Raw genomic sequence first — 18,524 nt, forward strand, 5'->3', positions numbered from 1 at the left:
GGGGGGGGGGGGGGGGCTGCAGGCAGAGAGATAGGGAAAGAGAGAATCCCAAGCAGGCTGTGTTCTGTTAGCACACAGCATGGAGCCCTAAGCGGGGCTCAGTCTCACCAACTGTGAGATCAGGACCTGAGCCAAAATCTAAGAGTCGATGTGTAATCTGTTGAGCCACCCAGGTGTCCCCAGAGTAGGGGGCTTTAGATGAGTAGTTGGCAAAGTTCATAGCTTCATATTTTGGAGGACTCCCAATTATTTGCTCTCAAATAGTGCCCAGACTTCATCTGGTTGATATGAGTATCCCCAGATCTCTAGATGTCTGTCAGTCTCCTTCTGTCTGGTGGTTCTTCCACCTCGCATGTTGCCCTTAGATTTCTGTTGGAGTGAGGGTGGAGCATCTGATTGCCTTACTGTTTGTTATTCAGAGGTTTAGGCATGGGCCAGCACATAAATTTGCTAATATGTTTTTTCAAAATTAATCTTGTGGGGGTGCCTGGGTGGCTTAGTTGGTTAGGCGTCTGACTCTTGATATCTACTCTGGTCGTGATCCTTCCACGCTGTCATGAGATTGAGCCCCGTGTCAGGCTCTGTGTGCTGAGCGTGGGGTCTGCTTGGGATTCTCTCTCCCTCTCTTTCTGGCCCTCCCCCCTCAAAATAAATAAGCATTAAAAAATTAACTTTGTTTTTATGCTAAAAAGAATGAATGATGTTTCAATATTCTTTGAGGCTACATTGGGCTAGATTGTTTTTCTGGATCTTTTTAACTTGCCCATATGTACTAATAATAAACTACAGTCAGGGGTTAACTGCGTGAGTGAGCTCTGGTCCTTGTAATCTGAAAGAGCCTAGAAAACACTTAATGAAGAATGAGAGACATAGTTTTAAACCTCTGACTTCCAAAGTTATTTGTTTAACTGCATGTAAGGGTTAGTGGTGAAAAGACAATAAACACCTGAAAACTCTAGATTAGTAATGTATAACAATTGTAAGTTTTTAGTATTTTATTTAAAATTATAATAATGAAAAGATAAAGGTAAAAGGTACCAGAAATAACTTTGCCTAAAAATATTTGTTTTTGAATCTGAATTCAAAATAAATTAGTTCTTTTCTTTTCTTTTTGTTTTTTTTAAACTAGGGTTACACATCATTTTGGAATGACTGTATATCATCTGGATTACGTGGCTGTATGTTAATTGAATTAGCACTGAGAGGAAGGTTACAACTAGAGGCTTGTGGAATGAGACGTAAAAGTCTGTTAACAAGAAAGGTAAGAGGAGTGCTAAATAACATCCTTGTTAAAGAGTTTGTGCTGACTAAAAGTGAAAATTTCTAATACCTTTAAAGAATTAACTAGGAAGTTGATTTTAAAGTTAAGACTTTACTGGAAGTCATTATTTCCATATCCTTTTTGTATTTTTGGTTTCTTAGTTCTTTGTACATAATGACTCATGTAATTCATTGTCAGGCTCACTGGCCACTGCATCTCACATATTCAGAAAGACTCTAGACTTCATTTTCCTTCTGAAAGCCATAATTTGGAAAGACCTGACATAATTTTGTTTTAAAACTCAAAGGTGTTATCGTGCAAATTAACTGTCCATGGGCTGTTGGTCTTTTTTTTTTTTTTTTTTTTTTTTTTTTTTTTACGTTTATTTATTTTTGAGACAGAGAAAGACAGAGCATGAACAGAGGAGGGGCAGAGAGAGAGGGAGACACAGAATCTGAAACAGGCTCCAGGCTCTGAGCTGTCAGCACAGAGCCTGACGCGGGGCTCGAACTCACGGACCGTGAGATCATGACCTGAGCCGAAGTCGGACACTCAACCAACCAAGCCACCCAGGCGCCCCAAGCAGAATATGAATATGTGCTTTTTAGATCTCTGCCTTCTCTAGTGTGATAGGCTGTATAAATCGTTATTTTTGGCTAGTTTTTAGGATTCTTAACTCCATCCTCAGTCTGAAATACTCAAAACTGTTTCTCTTCTAGTCTGTCATTGTGTTTCTTGGGGGGCATGATGTTTTTAAAACTTTTCAATTTTTTTTTAGTTTTTTAATGCTTATTTATGAGGGAGGGAGAGAGAGGGAGAGAGATAGCGGGGAAGGGGCAGAGAAAGGGAGTCACAGAATCCAAAGCAGGCTTCCAGGCTCTGACCTGTAGCACAGAGCCTAACACCAGGCTTGAATTCACGAACTCCGAGATTATGACCTGAGCCGAAGTCAGATGCATAACTGACTGAGCCAGCCAGGTGCCCAGAACTGTTTTTTCTTTAATACAGCATCTTCAAGAAATCTACATAGTTTTAGATCAAAACTGAATGTTTTTTGATTGATATGCCATAATCCTATAGGAAAGAGAGCCATTTTTATATGTTCTTGAAAATTATATGCAAAGTAAACATTGTATAGCAGAACATATTCCTCATCGGATTTTAAAATTAAATCTACTTTTAGTCATGCAAAGTAGAGTTACATGAGCTGGCCTGAGATTGGTTTTAAAATTACTGTTTTAGAGAACTGTATCATAAAGCAGAATATAAATTTTATTCTGTTTTACCGTGAAACCGTAGATTTATGGAGGAAAACTTTAAGAATTTGCCATTATAGTTATCAATAAAACATACACATAGGTTGCTGTTGATTATAGTAATTATAAACAATTTGATATTAATGTTATGAAGCCCTGACCTAAAATGAAAGGATTTGATACTGGTTCTTTTTGTAGGAATAAGAGCTAGCTTTGTGTTGGTTATCAGCAGATTATTTGCTCTTTTGTTCGTTTATTCATTTGTCCAATATTTAGTTAGTGCTTAAGTCTACCATACACTGCTCGACCCTGGGAGTACAGTGGAGGCCAAGAGACACATGTTCCCTACCTCATGGGCTTTCTGTTTCAGTTCATTGTTGGTGTGACCTTAACTAGGTGGTTGATGTGTTTTTTGGAAAAATACTCCATATGATTTAATTTATTGACCTAAAAATAATGATGGATTTTATTAAAGTAATACATATTAATAGTTATAAAATCAAATTGTAAAAGTTATAACAAAAAATAACAATCTTCTATTCACTTTTCCCCACTTCTTAGTCCTGCTCCTGAGAGGCAGTCCTTCTTAGTCCTTGTATTAGTTTTGCAGGGTCTCCTTAACAAATTAATAACAAACTTGATGGCTTAAAACAACTGATCCTTATTCTCTCAGTTCTGGAGGCCAGCATATGCTATGCTCTCATAGAAGGCTTCAAGAAGGATACTGTGTCTTAATTCTGGCTTCTGCTGGCTCCAGGGTTTCCTTGACTTTTGACTGCATCTCTGTGCTCTGTCTTTACACTCCTTTCTCCTCTGTGTCTCTCCTTTGTGTGTTTTTTATAAGGACGCTTTCATTGCATTGTGTGTTTTTTATAAGGATGCTTTCATTCCTAGCTAATCCTGATCTAATTAATCCTGGATAATCCAGACCGTCTCCAGATCTAATTTAATCTTATCTACAGGGATTTTGCTGAAAAGTAAAGGGTTCCAAGGGTTAGGCCATGAACACCTCTTGGGGACCACTATTTAACTTGCTGTTCTCTTAGTTATTTCTTTTGGCATTTTTCTCCATATTTCTAATGAGTTTATACTGCCATCTCTCTCTCTCTTTTTTAAGATTTTATTTTTAAGTAATCTTTATACCCAACATGGGGCTCGAACTCACAACCCCAAAATAAATAGTCACATGCTGTCTGCCTGAGCCAGCCAGGTGCCCCTGCCATCTCTTGCTAAGTCACTTTGAAATGCTGTTTACTTTCTGTTAAGAAAGATGGAAAAAAGGAAAAAAGAAAAGGAAAGGTGAATATTTGGCTCTCTCACATACTACTTATCTCTACCCCCAGTTTTCCTAATAGGGTTATGTTGTAATTTTGAGCAAAACCAGAACAATTACTTTATAGTATTATAATTATGTTACTATTGCCTGCAGAGTTATGTCAGATCCTATATTCTCCTTTCATTTTTTTTTTTCTGAAGAGTTTTCATAATTTTCTTTTAAAAAAATCTTTTTGGAGCTTCTGGTTGGCTCAGTCGGTTTAGTGTCCTACTTAGCTCAGGTCATGATTTTAGGGTTCGTGAGTTTGAGCTCAGAGCCTGGAGCCTCCTTCGGATTCTGTGTCTCCCTCTCTCTGCCTCTACCCCTCTTTCTCTCTGTGTCTCTCTTAAAAATAAATGTTAAAAAAATTTAAAAAAAAATCTTTTCTATGTAGCTTTCTCTTTTTTCTCACATGCTTCCTTGGAAAAAAATTAGCATTATTAATTTTCAAATGTTCAAGTACATTGGTTTGGACTGGTTATGATTTGGTGCTACTGGAACTTCCTGTCATATTTTACTGCTTTCAACCCCCTGTTTTCTGGATCTAGTATTTTTTGTTTTTCTATCCTGGAGGGAGGAAATGTTTTGAGACTTTGCATTCCTGAAAATTTCTTTACCTCATTTTTATTTGACGGTTTGGGAATAGAATGTTGCATTTAAGTTACTTTCCCACAGAATTTTGAAGTCATTTCCCCATTGTCCTCTGGTATGCACAGTTGCTGTTAAGGTCTGGTGCCCTTCTGATTTTCATTCATTGTGTGATACTTGTTTTCCAGTCTGGAAGTGTTTCAGATCTTTTGTTTTTCCCTGGTGTTCTGAAATTGTACGCTGTCCCTTGATGTGGGTCTTTTAAAATTCATTATGCTGTGCTCACTGTGACAGCACGTATATTGAAAATCATTATGCATGGGCTCTTTCGTCGTAGAAGTGTTTAGTTTTGGTTTTAGAAAATTTTCTTCTATTTTTGTATCTTCTGTGCTCCATTTTCTAGACCTCTATAAGTTTGATGTGGACCTCTTGACTAGTCTTTTTTCTTTCTGTTTCTTAATTTCCTAGCTTTATTGAGGTATAATTGGCATTCTCTTGGCTTCTTTACCTTTTAATCCTCTGTTGAGTTTTTTATTGTGGCTCTCATGTTTTTGATTTCCAGGGACTTTTTCTTGTTTTCGTGTGTTTTGTTTTTGTTTTTGCTTTGTTTTGTCTTTTAATCACACCTTCTTATTTTAGGGATGTAATATCTTCCTTTAAATCTCCAAGGATATTATGGCTGTTTTGAAAATTTCTTTTGTTTCTTGAAAGTTCTTATTTTCTGTCTTTTGGTCTCTTCCATGTTGAAGGTTTTATTTTAGTATCTTGTTATCCTTGGTTATCTGTTCATATTTAAGAATGAGGCTCTCCTCTAAGGAGAAATACACTAAATAGAAATTAAAGGTGTGGGGAGAGCATATTTACTAGTGGTCCACACATTGCTGAAATTTGATAAGGGGTTTGGAACTTACTGTACACATTGAAGACTTTTAGGCAGAAACCGTTGAGCTAAGATTTGCCTTTTAGAAAGGTCATTGAGGGGGTATGGGTTAAATGGGTGATGAGCATTAAGGAGGGCACTTGTTGGGATCAGCACTGAGTGTTATATATGATAAATTAAGTGATCAATCACTACTCTCAAAATCATTATTACACTATATGTAAACTAACTTGGATTTAAATAAATTAAAAAAATTAAAATCAGGAGAATGGATTGAAAAGGGCTACAAATAGTTTGGGGAGGCTAGTTAGGAAGCTTAATACAAGTGAAAGATTATTAGATTAAGTAGAGTAGCATAATTACAGAGGTGATAGAGAAGAGTAATCTATCTGTGAGAGAATTTCATAAGAAAAAAGCCCCACCTATACCCAGGTTCTTGTGACCTGATAGAAGACCCATCTCAGAAGGTGGGCATGAGGTGATGGCAGTGGATTTAAGGAGCAAGTGGGAAGTAAGAAGTGGTGGCAAGACTACAGTGTATAAAGATACAACTTTTTCTCCCAAGGTTCTCCTTTTTTTCTTCTCTGACCCCTTAACTAAAAGCATGGTCCAGAATAGCACTGTCCAGCGAAACTTTCTGTGATGATGGAAAATGTTCCGTATCTGCCAACACTGTAGCCCCTAGCCACCTGGTGTCTGTGAACCAAACACTTGAAATGTGGCTAGTGCATCTGGGGCATGTTGTAAATAACACACTGGAGTTGGGAAGACTTACTATGGAAAAGAATGTAAAATATCTCAATTTAAAAATATTTGTTACATGTCAATATTTTGGCTATGGTGGGTTAAAGCAAATACATTAAAATTAATTTCACCTGTGTCTTTCTTTTTTAAAATAATTACAAAAGTTTAAAAAAATTTGTGGCTTACATTTGTTCTAATTATATTTCTGTTGGGTCATGCTGTCTCAGAAACAGAGATCTCATTATATATATATTTTTTAACTTTTCAGAAGATCGAACAGAAAGGTAAGGACAATTGTTGAGGATAAGTTTAAGGGAAGACTGCTGCATTTACAAAATAATAGTTAGATTTTGTAATGTTTTAATAAAGGTAACATAAGTAATATAGCAGATTACAATTTGATTATAGAGAATTTCAACCAGAAATTTGTTTCTTAGCCAAGAACTCCGTGAAGGCTGCAGAAATCTAATGCTTGGCCAAAGCAGTAAATAGCATTTTCTTCTTGTTCCCCAGTCTTGTCTTTTTCCACTTTTAGATGGAGTGAGTCTATAACCATCTTAACTTTAAAAAGTTTTGTAGTGTAACAACTGTGTTACCAAACTTATTGGTATATTCAAGGTTCTGCTAGTTGTCACAATTTTTTTTTTTAATTTTTTTTTTTTTTTTAACATTTATTTACTTTTGAGACAGAGAGACAGAGCATGAATGGGGGAGGGTCAGAGAGAGAGAGGGAGACACAGAATCTGAAACAGGCTCCAGGCTCTGAGCTGTCAGCACAGAGCCCGACACGGGGCTCGAACTCACGAACCGTGAGATCATGACCTGAGCTGAAGTCGGACGCTTAACCGACTGAGCCACCCAGGCGCCCCTAGTTGTCACAATTTTGAAAAAAAAACTTTCTCACCTGCCAAATTATATTTCATATTAAAAATTTTTATCTTTTATTGTGGCATAAGCTCTTGAGGAGCCAAGTCTTACTTAATTTTTACTCCTAATTGGCTAGCCATTTGTTTCAGTAACATTGAAAAATTCATTTCTCCACTGCTGTAAAATGCCACATTTATCATATACTGAATTTTTATATATAATTGAGTTTATTTCTATAACTAATAAATGTTTGAAAAATGAATTTCTTGATTAAATAGCCTAAGGTTTAGCAATGAAAAGAATTAGTATCAACTCTTCTAGCATTTGTCTTTACTAATTCTTGCACAGTTACTTTATTTTCATTCATGATTGTGGCTAATCTGGTTAGGTTCAATGTTGGATTTCTGAATAGAGAATTAATTTGAAATCTGAACATTCACACTGTGTGAAGAACTTCAAGAAGTTTTTGCATAATTAAGTTTTTCATTTAAAGAGATGAAGTCAGAAAAAAGAATTCGTGATCATTTCATTCCTATTGCTTACATTTTAGGTGATCTGTAAGTCAGATGCTCCAACGGGGGATGTTCTTCTTGATGAAGCTCTAAAGCATGTTAAGGAGACGCAACCTCCAGAAACGGTCCAGAACTGGATTGAATTACTTAGTGGTAAGCTTTTGTGTATAAACTGAAAGCTGAATTCTGTTTAAAAGATTTTTGTAAAAAGGGGCACCTGGGTGGGTCAGTTGGTTGAGCATCTGACTCTTCATTTCAGCTCAGGGCATGATCCCAGAGTCGTGAGATTGAGCCCTGCAACCGAGCTACTTGCTGAGTATGGAGCTTGCTTGAGAGTCTTTCCCTCTCCCTCTGTCCTTCTCTCCTGTTCCTGCTGTCTCTTAAGAAAAAAAAAAAAAAAAAGATTTTTGCAAAAGTTTAAAATCCTTTTGGGAAGAACTTACACAAAATAGCCAAAAGCTTATTATTTAGGCAGACTTAAAAGTTATTAGTCACTGAATGGGGAAAATAGTAGTTTTAAAAGTTTCACTCCCTTTAACAAGCAGATACATGTTCAGTAAAACAGAATATTCTTCCTTAGAGCTTCCACCATTGTTTAAGTTTTTCTTTTTAATGTTTATTTATTTTTGAGAGAGACAGTGCGTGAGTGGGGGAGGAGCAGAGAGGGCGGGAGACACAGAATCCAAAGCCGGCTCCAGGCTCTGAGCTGTCAGCACAGAGCCCGATGTGGGCTTGAACCCACGAACCATGACATCATGACCTGAGCCGAAGTTGGACACTTAACTGATTGAGCCACCCAGGTGCCCCACTGCTCTTTAACTTTTAAAAATATTTAGATGTTGTGAGATTGGTAATTAACATTGTGTCATTTTTCTTACAAGTAATTTCTTTTTCCCACTTACAAAACAGTTTCTAAGAGTAATTCTATTATGAGGTGTTCTTTCAGTAAAAGATTTTGAGTTTTGCATTTGTGTGTATTTAAAAGTTGAATACACATACTCCATACTTAGCTAATAGGACAACAGTGGGCACTTTATGCTTAGGGCAGTGTTTATTCTTTCTTTTTACTGATGGAAAGCAAACTTACAAGATTGTTTTCATTAATTTCGAACATTTTTCTTTTGGCCATCCTCTTGTAGATCTTCTGATCAAGGTGGTTTCTACTTCATTGAGTAAGAGAAATTTTCCCCATTTGGGGCACCTGGGCGGCTCAGTTGGTTAGGCGTCCGGCTTCAGCTCAGGTCATGATGTTACAGTTCGTGAGTTCGAGCCCTGTGTCAGGCTCTGTGCTGACAGCTCAGAGCCTGGAGCCTGCTTTGGATTCTGTGTCTCCTCTGTCTGCCCCTCCCCTGCTCACACTCTGTCTCTTTCTCCCTCTCAAAAATAAATAAATGTTAAAAAAAATGAAAAAAAAATTACTTTGCCCATTTGATCAGGGTTTGATTAAAACTAGATTCTTGCTTAGCATGTACCAGTACTGTATGTCACATTGCCCAGCATGTTGTCAGTCCTCTTTGGGTTAGCCTTCCACTTATGCCTGTTGATGACATATGGCCATTGACAGAGACTCAATGAGGGCATTAACGTTAACTCTAGGTATTCAGTATTAGCAAATATTTTTTCAGATAAAAATAGAAGTGCTGATAATTTCTAACTGTACCTTGATGGATCATTCAGGAGATCACTGGCCTAAGCGGTCTTTGTGTCATGCTCATGTTGTGCTGCTGCTGTTGGCCCATTACCACTTCTGGTGGTGCAGATTAGAATTTGTAGTTAAGTTCTCCACTGACGAAAAACAGGGTTTTTCAAAGTTAATTTTTTTTGGCAGGTCAGTCAGAGTGTTCTTTAATGGAATGTAGTTGGGTCTTGTCTTAACGTTACTGATACCCACTTTGGTGCCACTTAGCACCATGGAGATGTTTTCAGACCCCTCCATTACCAGCAGTCTCTTCATATAAACTTATATCATATGTGCTAATGGCACATCGGCATTTGGTTTACTAACTTGTCTTACACAACTAAATTTCCTTTGACAATATACATATCATGCAAGTAAGCATGCAAGGAGTAGGGGATGAAAGTATGGCATGCTGGGAGAGTGAATCTCAATTTGTAAGGTGGTGGCTACATCTTAAATTTACCTGTTTTGTAACATTTTATGAAAGTAACTTGTCGCTACTCAATATCCGTGCTGTTGAATCAAGTTGGGCTGTTCTCTTGCATGTTCTCCCCTGATGGAAGAGAATGAAGAGATGGCAGAAGTCTTTAAAACTTTCTCCGAAGTATTTAAATACACTTAAGATTTTGTGAAACAAAATAGTTTTCAAAATTATCTCATGCTACCTGGTACTGGGTAGGCTAGGCTAGGCTAAGCTGTGGAAACAAGCAACCCCAAAGCCCCAGAAGCCTTAGGACTTCTCACTCGTGCTGTGAGTCAGCCACAGGCCGTTTCATTCTCAGCAAATGATTCTGAGTGTCCATTTGGGTTGGGAATTCAGAGTGTCCATTTGAATTAGGAATTTGGATAAACTGTGAGGCTAATACTTAGGGCAATTTAAAAAAAAAAAACAGTACCCTCTGAAGTTTAGAGTGGCTGTAAATGCTAGAATGTCACCTGTAGCATCTCAGTTATGTGTTTCGGACATATTAGGAAATGACCTGTAATTTCAGCTTAAAAGGAGAGAATCCAGAATGAGAGGAGAAAAAAGTACATTTCTTTTAAAAGAAGAAAGCCTCTGTTTTCTGCCCCAGGAAGGTACTGTTAGTACCTTGCTGATTTTGTTTAAAAAGCATATTTTTTATTATGGTAAAACATACACAACATAACACTTACCATTTTGACCATTTTTAAATGTTCAGTTGTTGAATTTTAAATTCTTAAAATTTTAAGTTGCTTCCAGGTAATGAGTGGTGGCAAATACCAGTTTTTATCGCTATACTGACAGGTGCTGTGAACAAGGAAGTGCTTGAAGAATCTTAAAATCCATTTGGGAAACACTTGCGTATTTGTAATAATTCGATAACTGATTAAGGTTTAACAATATGGTTCTCTGAAAGTACAGTCGCTCAGAGAAGAGAAATTGTGGGGATCTTTGGTAATTGGAGGAGGAAGCAAAACTTGGATTAGGTCTTTAAAGGGTAAGAATGAGACAGAAGGAAGGAAATGCTCTTGTTCAGAGGGGTTAGAGGGAGCGGTGAGATTGGTGGGCCTGTCTGGGGTTGCTGCTTGGCCTTTAGAAGTTAGGTACTTGCTGCATTGTTGAGGGACATGTGCAGAGTTGAGATTATATGTGAAGAAGAGAGCATGTTGGTCTGGTGGTTACCTTAAGTGCACAGTGGGGCCTGACTTCCCCGGGGTAGGAGGCCCCAAGTGTTTGTTATATTATTATTTACACTGTACATTTATACATGCTAAAACTGCCAATTGTTTCAAACAGTTACATATCTCATTAATTTAAAAGTTAACAAATATACGTATGTTTGAGGCAAATACTACTTAGTGTTGTTAATATGCTTTAGACTTTCTAAAATCTTAAGACTTGTAGTTGATCGGTTTGATCACAAGGCGTCACTAGACTGCCAGATGTATGAACAAAGCTGCTTTTGGTTTTGTAACACAAGTCAAGGAATATAGAAGTTTTTTGCAGCAAAATTATTAAGGTACCTGTCAGTGTGTCATTTTCACTGAAGTAATTTTTGGGCAGTGGACATAAAGAACCGTGTCTTCTCTGCATAGACTTCTCAGTTTCCTTTACAAAAAAATGAACTACAAATACATTCTATACATTTTAAATTAGGTGGAAATCTTAATTGTGTTTTCACTCATCCAGCTACCCTCCCATCCCAGTTTATACCGGTGCCTTAAGTACGCTAATCTCAGAGGTGACTTTGTTCTTTGGATTTAGCTTAATTTATTATTATTTCTTAAAATAAATGGCAGAAATGTCAGGATGCCAAGACACTTTCACCACTCAGTTATTTTATTGTACCTTTTTGGGGGGTTTAAAAAATAGTAAACAACATCTGCATATTACCTGCACTATTTCAGCCTTCTGCACATGAGATTTCCGTTTTTCAAATATCTGAGGTAGTCTGAATAACCTTTTTATTGGAGTGAGCATGAGAGATTTGCCCTTCCCAGGAAGTTGCTGCAAAGGGAGATGATGTCTGAGTCCCTTTTTATTACTTCCTCTGAGGCAGAAACTAACTATAGCCAGAAGAAGGTCCAATCATAAATGGAATGAATGCCTTATCTGAAGTAAGTCCGTGTTTACACTCTTCTCATTTTTAGCAGTAACACTAAATTGTAAGTTAGCATATTTTGGAATTGAGAAATTTCTCACACGAACTTCATGAGCATTACTTGTTCCATTGGTTGTAATATATAAGATTTAATTTTGCATACAGTGAGGATAAACCTCAGTATGACTTCAGCACAGAGTTGTAAATTGCTAATTCCATTGATTTCCCATGAGAATGAAAAAAACTCATTGTAAAGCAGCATTAGAGGGATTTTGTGTTTTTAGATCTGTAAAGAGAAGTTTAACTATGGGCTTCTCAGAATAATCTTGATTTCGCCCGCCCCTCTGCCCCCCCTCCCCCTGCCATTTTTGGAACTAGATAGCCAAGATACCCTCTGGGGGCATGGAATAAATACCTTTCTATTTGACTAATGAGTTGCTAGGGAAAAGTGCTTGTTTGATAATTGACCAGTTACTATAAACACAGTTATTTTTAAAGTTGAACTATAATTTTTATGGGCTTTTACATAAATTTGCTATTGATTATTTTGTGTTTATTTAAATTTCTGACGGTCAGAAAACACAACCTAGCCAATTCTAGCTTAGTGTCTTAGGCTGCTACCACATGCCGATGATACTAGAAAACAAACCCCAATCTGTCTGGTGAAAGGTACAGCAGGCAGGCATTAGTTGGGGAGGACAGTGGGTTGGTACAACATTTAAAAAATGAAAGTCGTAACATTTTGGAAAGATGTGTACCTCCTTTCCAGGGCTCATTATGTTCTGCATGTAGTCACTGCCTGTCCACTTTGTTGTTTCTTTTGCCTGTAATGCAGGCTCCTCTTTGTTTCATGGGATGTAGAATCCTGCTGGATTGCAGGATTGAACCTGAAAGTTCTTTCCCCGGAAACTTCCCTAGAAATGCCCCTTACATCAAACCCAAATAATTTCTTCCTCCCTCTAGGCTCCTTGTTCATACTGTTTTTATGGTCCTACGCATCTTATTCTTGCCAGGCTTGTTAATTATATTATGAATCTATTTCCTTCACTTGATTTAAAAACTTTTCAGAATTGGAAATATCTTACATTTGTATTCTTAGTTCCTAATATATTTTTAGGCCATTATGAACACATTAAATTCTTTCAGAGTGCTGATTCTGTGCATGAATAAATAATAACTAGCCTTGTTACCAGGCTTTGTTTTAAGAACTGGATATGTCTTTAACTCATTTAATCCTCATAATAACCTGATGAGGTGGGTAGAGTTGTTATCTTGACTTTACAGATGAGGAAACAGGAATGGAGAAGGTAAGAAACCTTGCCCAGGTTTGCACAGCTAGTAAATGACCAGGTTGGAATTCACATGTAACCAGTCTGGCTCCAGAGCTCGCCTGGTACGACTGTTAGGCAGTAATGCTTCATCAAGTAACTTTTAATAATTTCTTAACATTAAATGTAGGTATGGGTTTCTTTAACACTAGAAATTGAAATAAGTAGAATTTAATTTATTATTTAATTACATTTCTCTTTTATACTATTAGGTTTTAAAATCTAATAGAGCCCCAAATATTTTTTCTTTTCCTTTTCAAAGTTACCAAGGGAATTGAATGCAATGATTGTTTTTCTTTTTTTGGAAGCTTGGGTTTTTTTTTTTTTTTTTTTTTTTTCATTTTTTTTCAACGTTTTTTATTTATTTTTGGGACAGAGAGAGACAGAGCATGAACGGGGGAGGGGCAGAGAGAGAGGGAGACACAGAATCGGAAACAGGCCCCAGGCTCCGAGCCATCAGCCCAGAGCCTGACGCGGGGCTCGAACTCACGGACCGCGAGATCGTGACCTGGCTGAAGTCGGACGCTTAACCGACTGCGCCACCCAGGCGCCCCGGAAGCTTGGGTTTTTATGGAAAAGAATATATATATATTTTTAATGCAGGAGATGACTTCAATTTAATAATTCATGGCACCAGCCCTTCATTATTTGAGTTTTTTTTCAAGTCCCTAGTTTTATAGAGTGAATCATAAATTCAGAATGTCACTTCCAGATCATTCGTTTAAAAAATAGCTCTTATTTTCTCTTCATTGCATTCAGGTTTTCCTTTAAATTATTTAGAAATTTATAATTGTCATTTGAAAGTCCTTGTCTGCGAATTCCCATCATCTCTGTCATTTCTGGGTCATGTCTAATTTGGTTCACTGTTTCTGTTGAACATGCCCCCCCCCCCCCCATTTGGGTCACATTTTCCTGCTTTTTGCAAGTCTAGTGATTTTTATTGGTTGCTGGACATTGTGAATGCTATGTTGAATGCCGGATTCTGTTGTTTAAAGAATGTTGAAATTTGTTTTGATAGGCAATTAAGTTACTTGTGGATCAGTTTGTTTTTAAGCTTTATTGGGCCAGGTCTAGAATAGCCTTTTCTCAAAGGCTAGTTTAGGCCTAGTACTAAGGTGTGATCCTCTGGAGTCCCTTCTGAATATTTTGGATGTTCAGTGAGACCTTTCCACTCAGGCTACTTGGCACGCAAATTTTCCCCAGCCTCATGTGAACACTTACAGTTGTTCAGCTTACAGCTTTTGGTTAATTTTTCTTTGCCTACCCCTGCAGAGTTTCTCATCTTAACTTGTGTGACTTTGTTTTCAACCAGACTCAAAGGAACACCGTACAGGTTTCTAGAGCTCTTGTTCTGCATAGCTCTCTCTTTTCCAGTACCTCTGCCTTTGTATTTCAGCTGCCTTGCCGTCTTGGAACTCTGATCTCTGTCTTTCTAGTTTGTTTAATTTAAATTTTCAATTAAAATTTTTTTTCTGCTTGTTTTAAAACTTCTGTGCTCTGTTTGAGGTCTTCTGTCCTGCTTTGCTCCCTGGGACGTGTTATCGGATAGTAAGCTTGGGCAAAAGTATGGCTCACTTAGGTTTCTCTCAAGGGTCACAGCTCTGGACTGCCTTTTGACTAGTGTTGGAAAGCAGTTGTTTCATATATTTTATCCAGGTTTCTATTTATGGAAGGCCAAAGGGTCTAATTGTAGAAGTCCAGGCCTGATTATCCTAGCCCCATATTCTTTATTGTTAAGTCATATGATAAAATACTTCTGCTTATGGTCAACTAAATAGTAATGTATTTTAAGATCGCACTCTTCACTAGAACTCTCCGTGATTATGGAAATGTTCTGTTTCTTTGCTGTCCAGTAAGTAGACATTAGCCATACATGGCTATTGAACATTTTGAAACATGGTTAGTACAACTGAGGAACTGAATTTTTTATTTATTTAAATTTAATAGTCCCATGTGGCTAGTGGGTCCTGTAGTAGACAATACAGTTTGTTTTCTCTTAATATTATAAAATTTCACCCTTGGGCTTCTTTGAGCCTAGATGGCTCAGTTGGTCAAGCATCCAGCTCTTGATTTCAGCTCAGGTCATGATCGCATGGTCATGGGATTGAGCCCCACGTCGTGCTCCACGCTGAGCATGGAGCCTGCTTAGGATTCTGTCTCTCTAAATAAACATTAAAACAATTTTTTCAACCTTATTGCTTTTTCATATAACAAAAGTGCCCGTGGTTGATCTTTAACACGTCCCAGTTTGGAAAATTGCTGTAGTATTTTTTTCAAATTAAAAAAATTGTTATGTGTTCCTTAGAGATAATTCAGAAAATACAGAAAGTACAAAAAAGAAAATTTGTCACACATTATCCCAAAGAAAACTAAGGTTAATATTTTGATACATTTCCTTCCAGTATTTCTGTAGAGAAAAAAATTATCTTCGTGAAAATTGTTTGGTTTTATTTTAAATATTTCTGTCTTGAAAGGAAATGTGCATAGGTGACCAGATTAAAATGGTGAAAGTGTTTTGTCCTTCTAGAATTGGCTTTGTATTAATTTGTTATCAAAGAACAGCCTTGTCCAAACAGGCTTTCCTAGCTTTGCAGGCTGTTATGTAGCAGTTTCTGGAATAGTATATTAATCAGGAAACTTTTTTTCTTTTGTGTCTCTATTGCACATTAGTGTTTCTAAATAGAAAAGAAACATTTTGCTCTGGTTGCTTTTTGACAACAGCTGGAGGGAGGCTGAATGTATTTAGTATTTAGCTCATTTGCACCTTAGGGTACCTGGTTTGAAGACTGCTTTCAATTTGGTCCTTTGAGTAACTGTTGTGCCTGAAAACGTGACAGGTGCTTAGAATCCAAAGGCCTGGCCCTCAAGGGGTTCATGGTTTAGTTGACAAGAAAAATAGTTGGGTTTTCTTTTATTTATTTAGGGGGTGGAAATCAAATTTTATTCTTTATTTTAGTAGTACACTTTATAAAGTTAGCAGTATAATACCTGTCATTTCTAACTTCTGAAATCTTTTGTTTAGGTGAGACATGGAATCCGTTAAAATTGCATTATCAGTTAAGAAACGTGCGGGAACGATTAGCTAAAAACCTGGTGGAAAAGGGCGTATTGACAACAGAGAAACAGAACTTCCTACTCTTTGACATGACCACACATCCCCTCACCAACAACAATATCAAGCAGCGCCTCATCAAGAAGGTACAGGAAGCTGTTCTTGACAAATGGGTGAATGACCCTCACCGCATGGACAAACGCTTGCTGGCCCTCATTTACCTAGCCCACGCCTCCGACGTCCTGGAGAATGCTTTCGCTCCCCTTCTGGACGAGCAGTATGATTTAGCCACCAAGAGAGTACGGCAGCTCCTTGACTTAGATCCGGAAGTGGAGTGTCTGAAGGCCAACACCAACGAGGTCCTGTGGGCGGTGGTGGCAGCGTTCACCAAGTAGCTGCTCAGAACGAAGTTCTCTCTCTCATGTAAACCAGTAGGTTTTCTTCTATTGACTTCTGGTTCTCTGCAGTTTGTACTTTCCACACTGTAATTGGCTTTTGTTTTATGAAACGATGGGTGGCTTTTCTTTTTTGTATGTATGCAGGATTCTGCTGGTACGAGAGGCCTTCCTCTTTCTGTTTTCAAAAAAAGTTTTACTGCCATATTGGCAATCCATTCCTTGTTGCCATCCTCACTGTTAACCTGTTTTGGGATTCTGGCACGCTTTGACTTTCAAAGTGACTCCAGTCTCCTCACACGCACATCTTTTGGATTACCTCAACTTGAGTTTTTCCCACGTGTGCACGTACACCTAGCATTCTGCCTATGATTCAGACAGAAGTCACAAAAAGGCCTTTAACTCACCAAAGGTAAATATCTGTATCTATTAGGACATTTTATACATAGACCTCAGTTGAGATGTATACTTAGCAAAATTATTTTTAAATTGAAACAACACAGTAAATAATATAAAATGCCCCTTGGATTTTGTTTCCCATGTAAATCTATTGTATTATTACACTTGTTGTAATTTTAACTATTAAATCCTAAAGGTCCAGTTGTTTCACAAAGCCGGATCAGGGTGGGCCGCATTCCACATATGCTGTATATAGTTTGAATTCTATATAAATCGCCCCTTCTGGCCACTCCTGCCTCGATCTTAGTATTTTGCAAGATTTCATTCGTTGTACACCTGTGCCCCTCACTTGCTTCAGTCCGTATTATTTGATGGCAAAATAGACCTCTCATCATTGAAGGAAAGAGAAAAGATGTGTCTGATTGGTCCCAAGACTTTTTGAGCTGTGCCATTCATGGCACCCTTTGCCTATGCATCTCCTTTTGGGATTATTTTTGGTCTTAAATGTTTCTATCGTTTCTATAGGGAAGAGGCTTGTGACCAGTACTAATCTTGAGTACAGTTTTTTCTTTTTCTGTCCACAGGTAAATTAATGTCTGCTCTTAAATGTCATTTATCTACTCATACTTTTTTGGGGGAAAACAAATCAAATGTCAGTTTTAGCAGATATTGCATGTAAATTGTTAGCAAGTAATGACTACAACTCAGATGATTAAGAATTTTGTAACAGAAAGCTCTGCTATGTTTTAATTTTTATATACAATTATGATAATTAGCACATTGTAAGGATATAAACCTTTGCTTTTTAAAGTTTATTTTTACTATTTCTTTATCACTGTTTATGGTATCAGCATTGGTTTCATAATGTAAATACTATATATTGAACAAATTAAATGTCAAATTTTTTATTACCATAGTTCATGTTAATAGTGGGGCTTTCAGGTGTTTAGAGATTTTTTTGGTTAACATTCAATGCAAAAGTACTAGATGGTGTATAACTGTAGAGTTGAATTTTAAGGGATTCCCTAATATGTATACTATCTTTTTATCTGAAGTAATAAATAAACTATGATCTTGAAAGTGCCTGAATCAGAGCAAGCATGTCATTTGTATTTTTGTATTCTACCATGGTTTTCTTTCCAATTTTTACTTAGCCTTACTTGAGTGTGGTAATACTTTTTTTTTCTTTTAAGTTTGTTTGTTTGTTTGTTTATTTATTTATTTATTTTGAGAGATAGAGACAGCATGAGTGGGGGAGGGGCAGAGAGAGAGAATCCCAAGCAGGCTCTGCACTGTCTGCGCAGGGCCTGACGTGGGGCTTGAACCCACATGAGTTCATGACCATGAGTTCATGACCTGAGCCAAAACCAAGAGTCTGACGCTCCAGCGACTGAGCCACACAGGCACCCCTAGTGTGGTAATATTTTGGTGCAGGGGCTGGCAAACTTTTTCTTGTAGGACTGGATAGTAAATATTTAGGTTTTGTGAGCCATTTGTAATGTCACAACTACTCAACTCTTGAATGAAAGTTGCCATAGGCAATACAAATAAGTGGATGAGGCTGTGTACCAATAAAACTATTCACAAAAACAGGCAGCTGGCCATTGGTAGTAGTTTGCCAGGCTCTTTTTTTTTAATGCATGGAAAAAGATTTCCTATCCTTTAAAATAACCTCCTTTACCTCT

The 18,524-nt window shown here is 37.4% G+C and overlaps 1 protein-coding gene across 1 annotated transcript in view; it reads left to right on the plus strand.

Moving 5' to 3' along the window:
• Positions 1–17,933, plus strand: part of LOC125934681 (Golgi phosphoprotein 3) — a 50,014-nt gene extending 32,081 nt beyond the window's left edge. Inside the window, exons 2-4 of the mRNA XM_049648237.1 lie at positions 1,130–1,261; positions 7,462–7,576; positions 16,016–17,933. Coding sequence (XP_049504194.1) covers positions 1,130–1,261; positions 7,462–7,576; positions 16,016–16,440 — 672 coding nt within the window. The 3' untranslated portion in view covers positions 16,441–17,933. The remainder of the gene's footprint in view (positions 1–1,129; positions 1,262–7,461; positions 7,577–16,015) is intronic.
• Positions 17,934–18,524: the final 591 nt, after the last annotated feature.

Source organism: Panthera uncia (genome assembly GCF_023721935.1).
Source record: "Panthera uncia isolate 11264 chromosome A1 unlocalized genomic scaffold, Puncia_PCG_1.0 HiC_scaffold_17, whole genome shotgun sequence".
In the NCBI taxonomy this organism is placed as follows: Eukaryota; Metazoa; Chordata; class Mammalia; order Carnivora; family Felidae; genus Panthera; species Panthera uncia.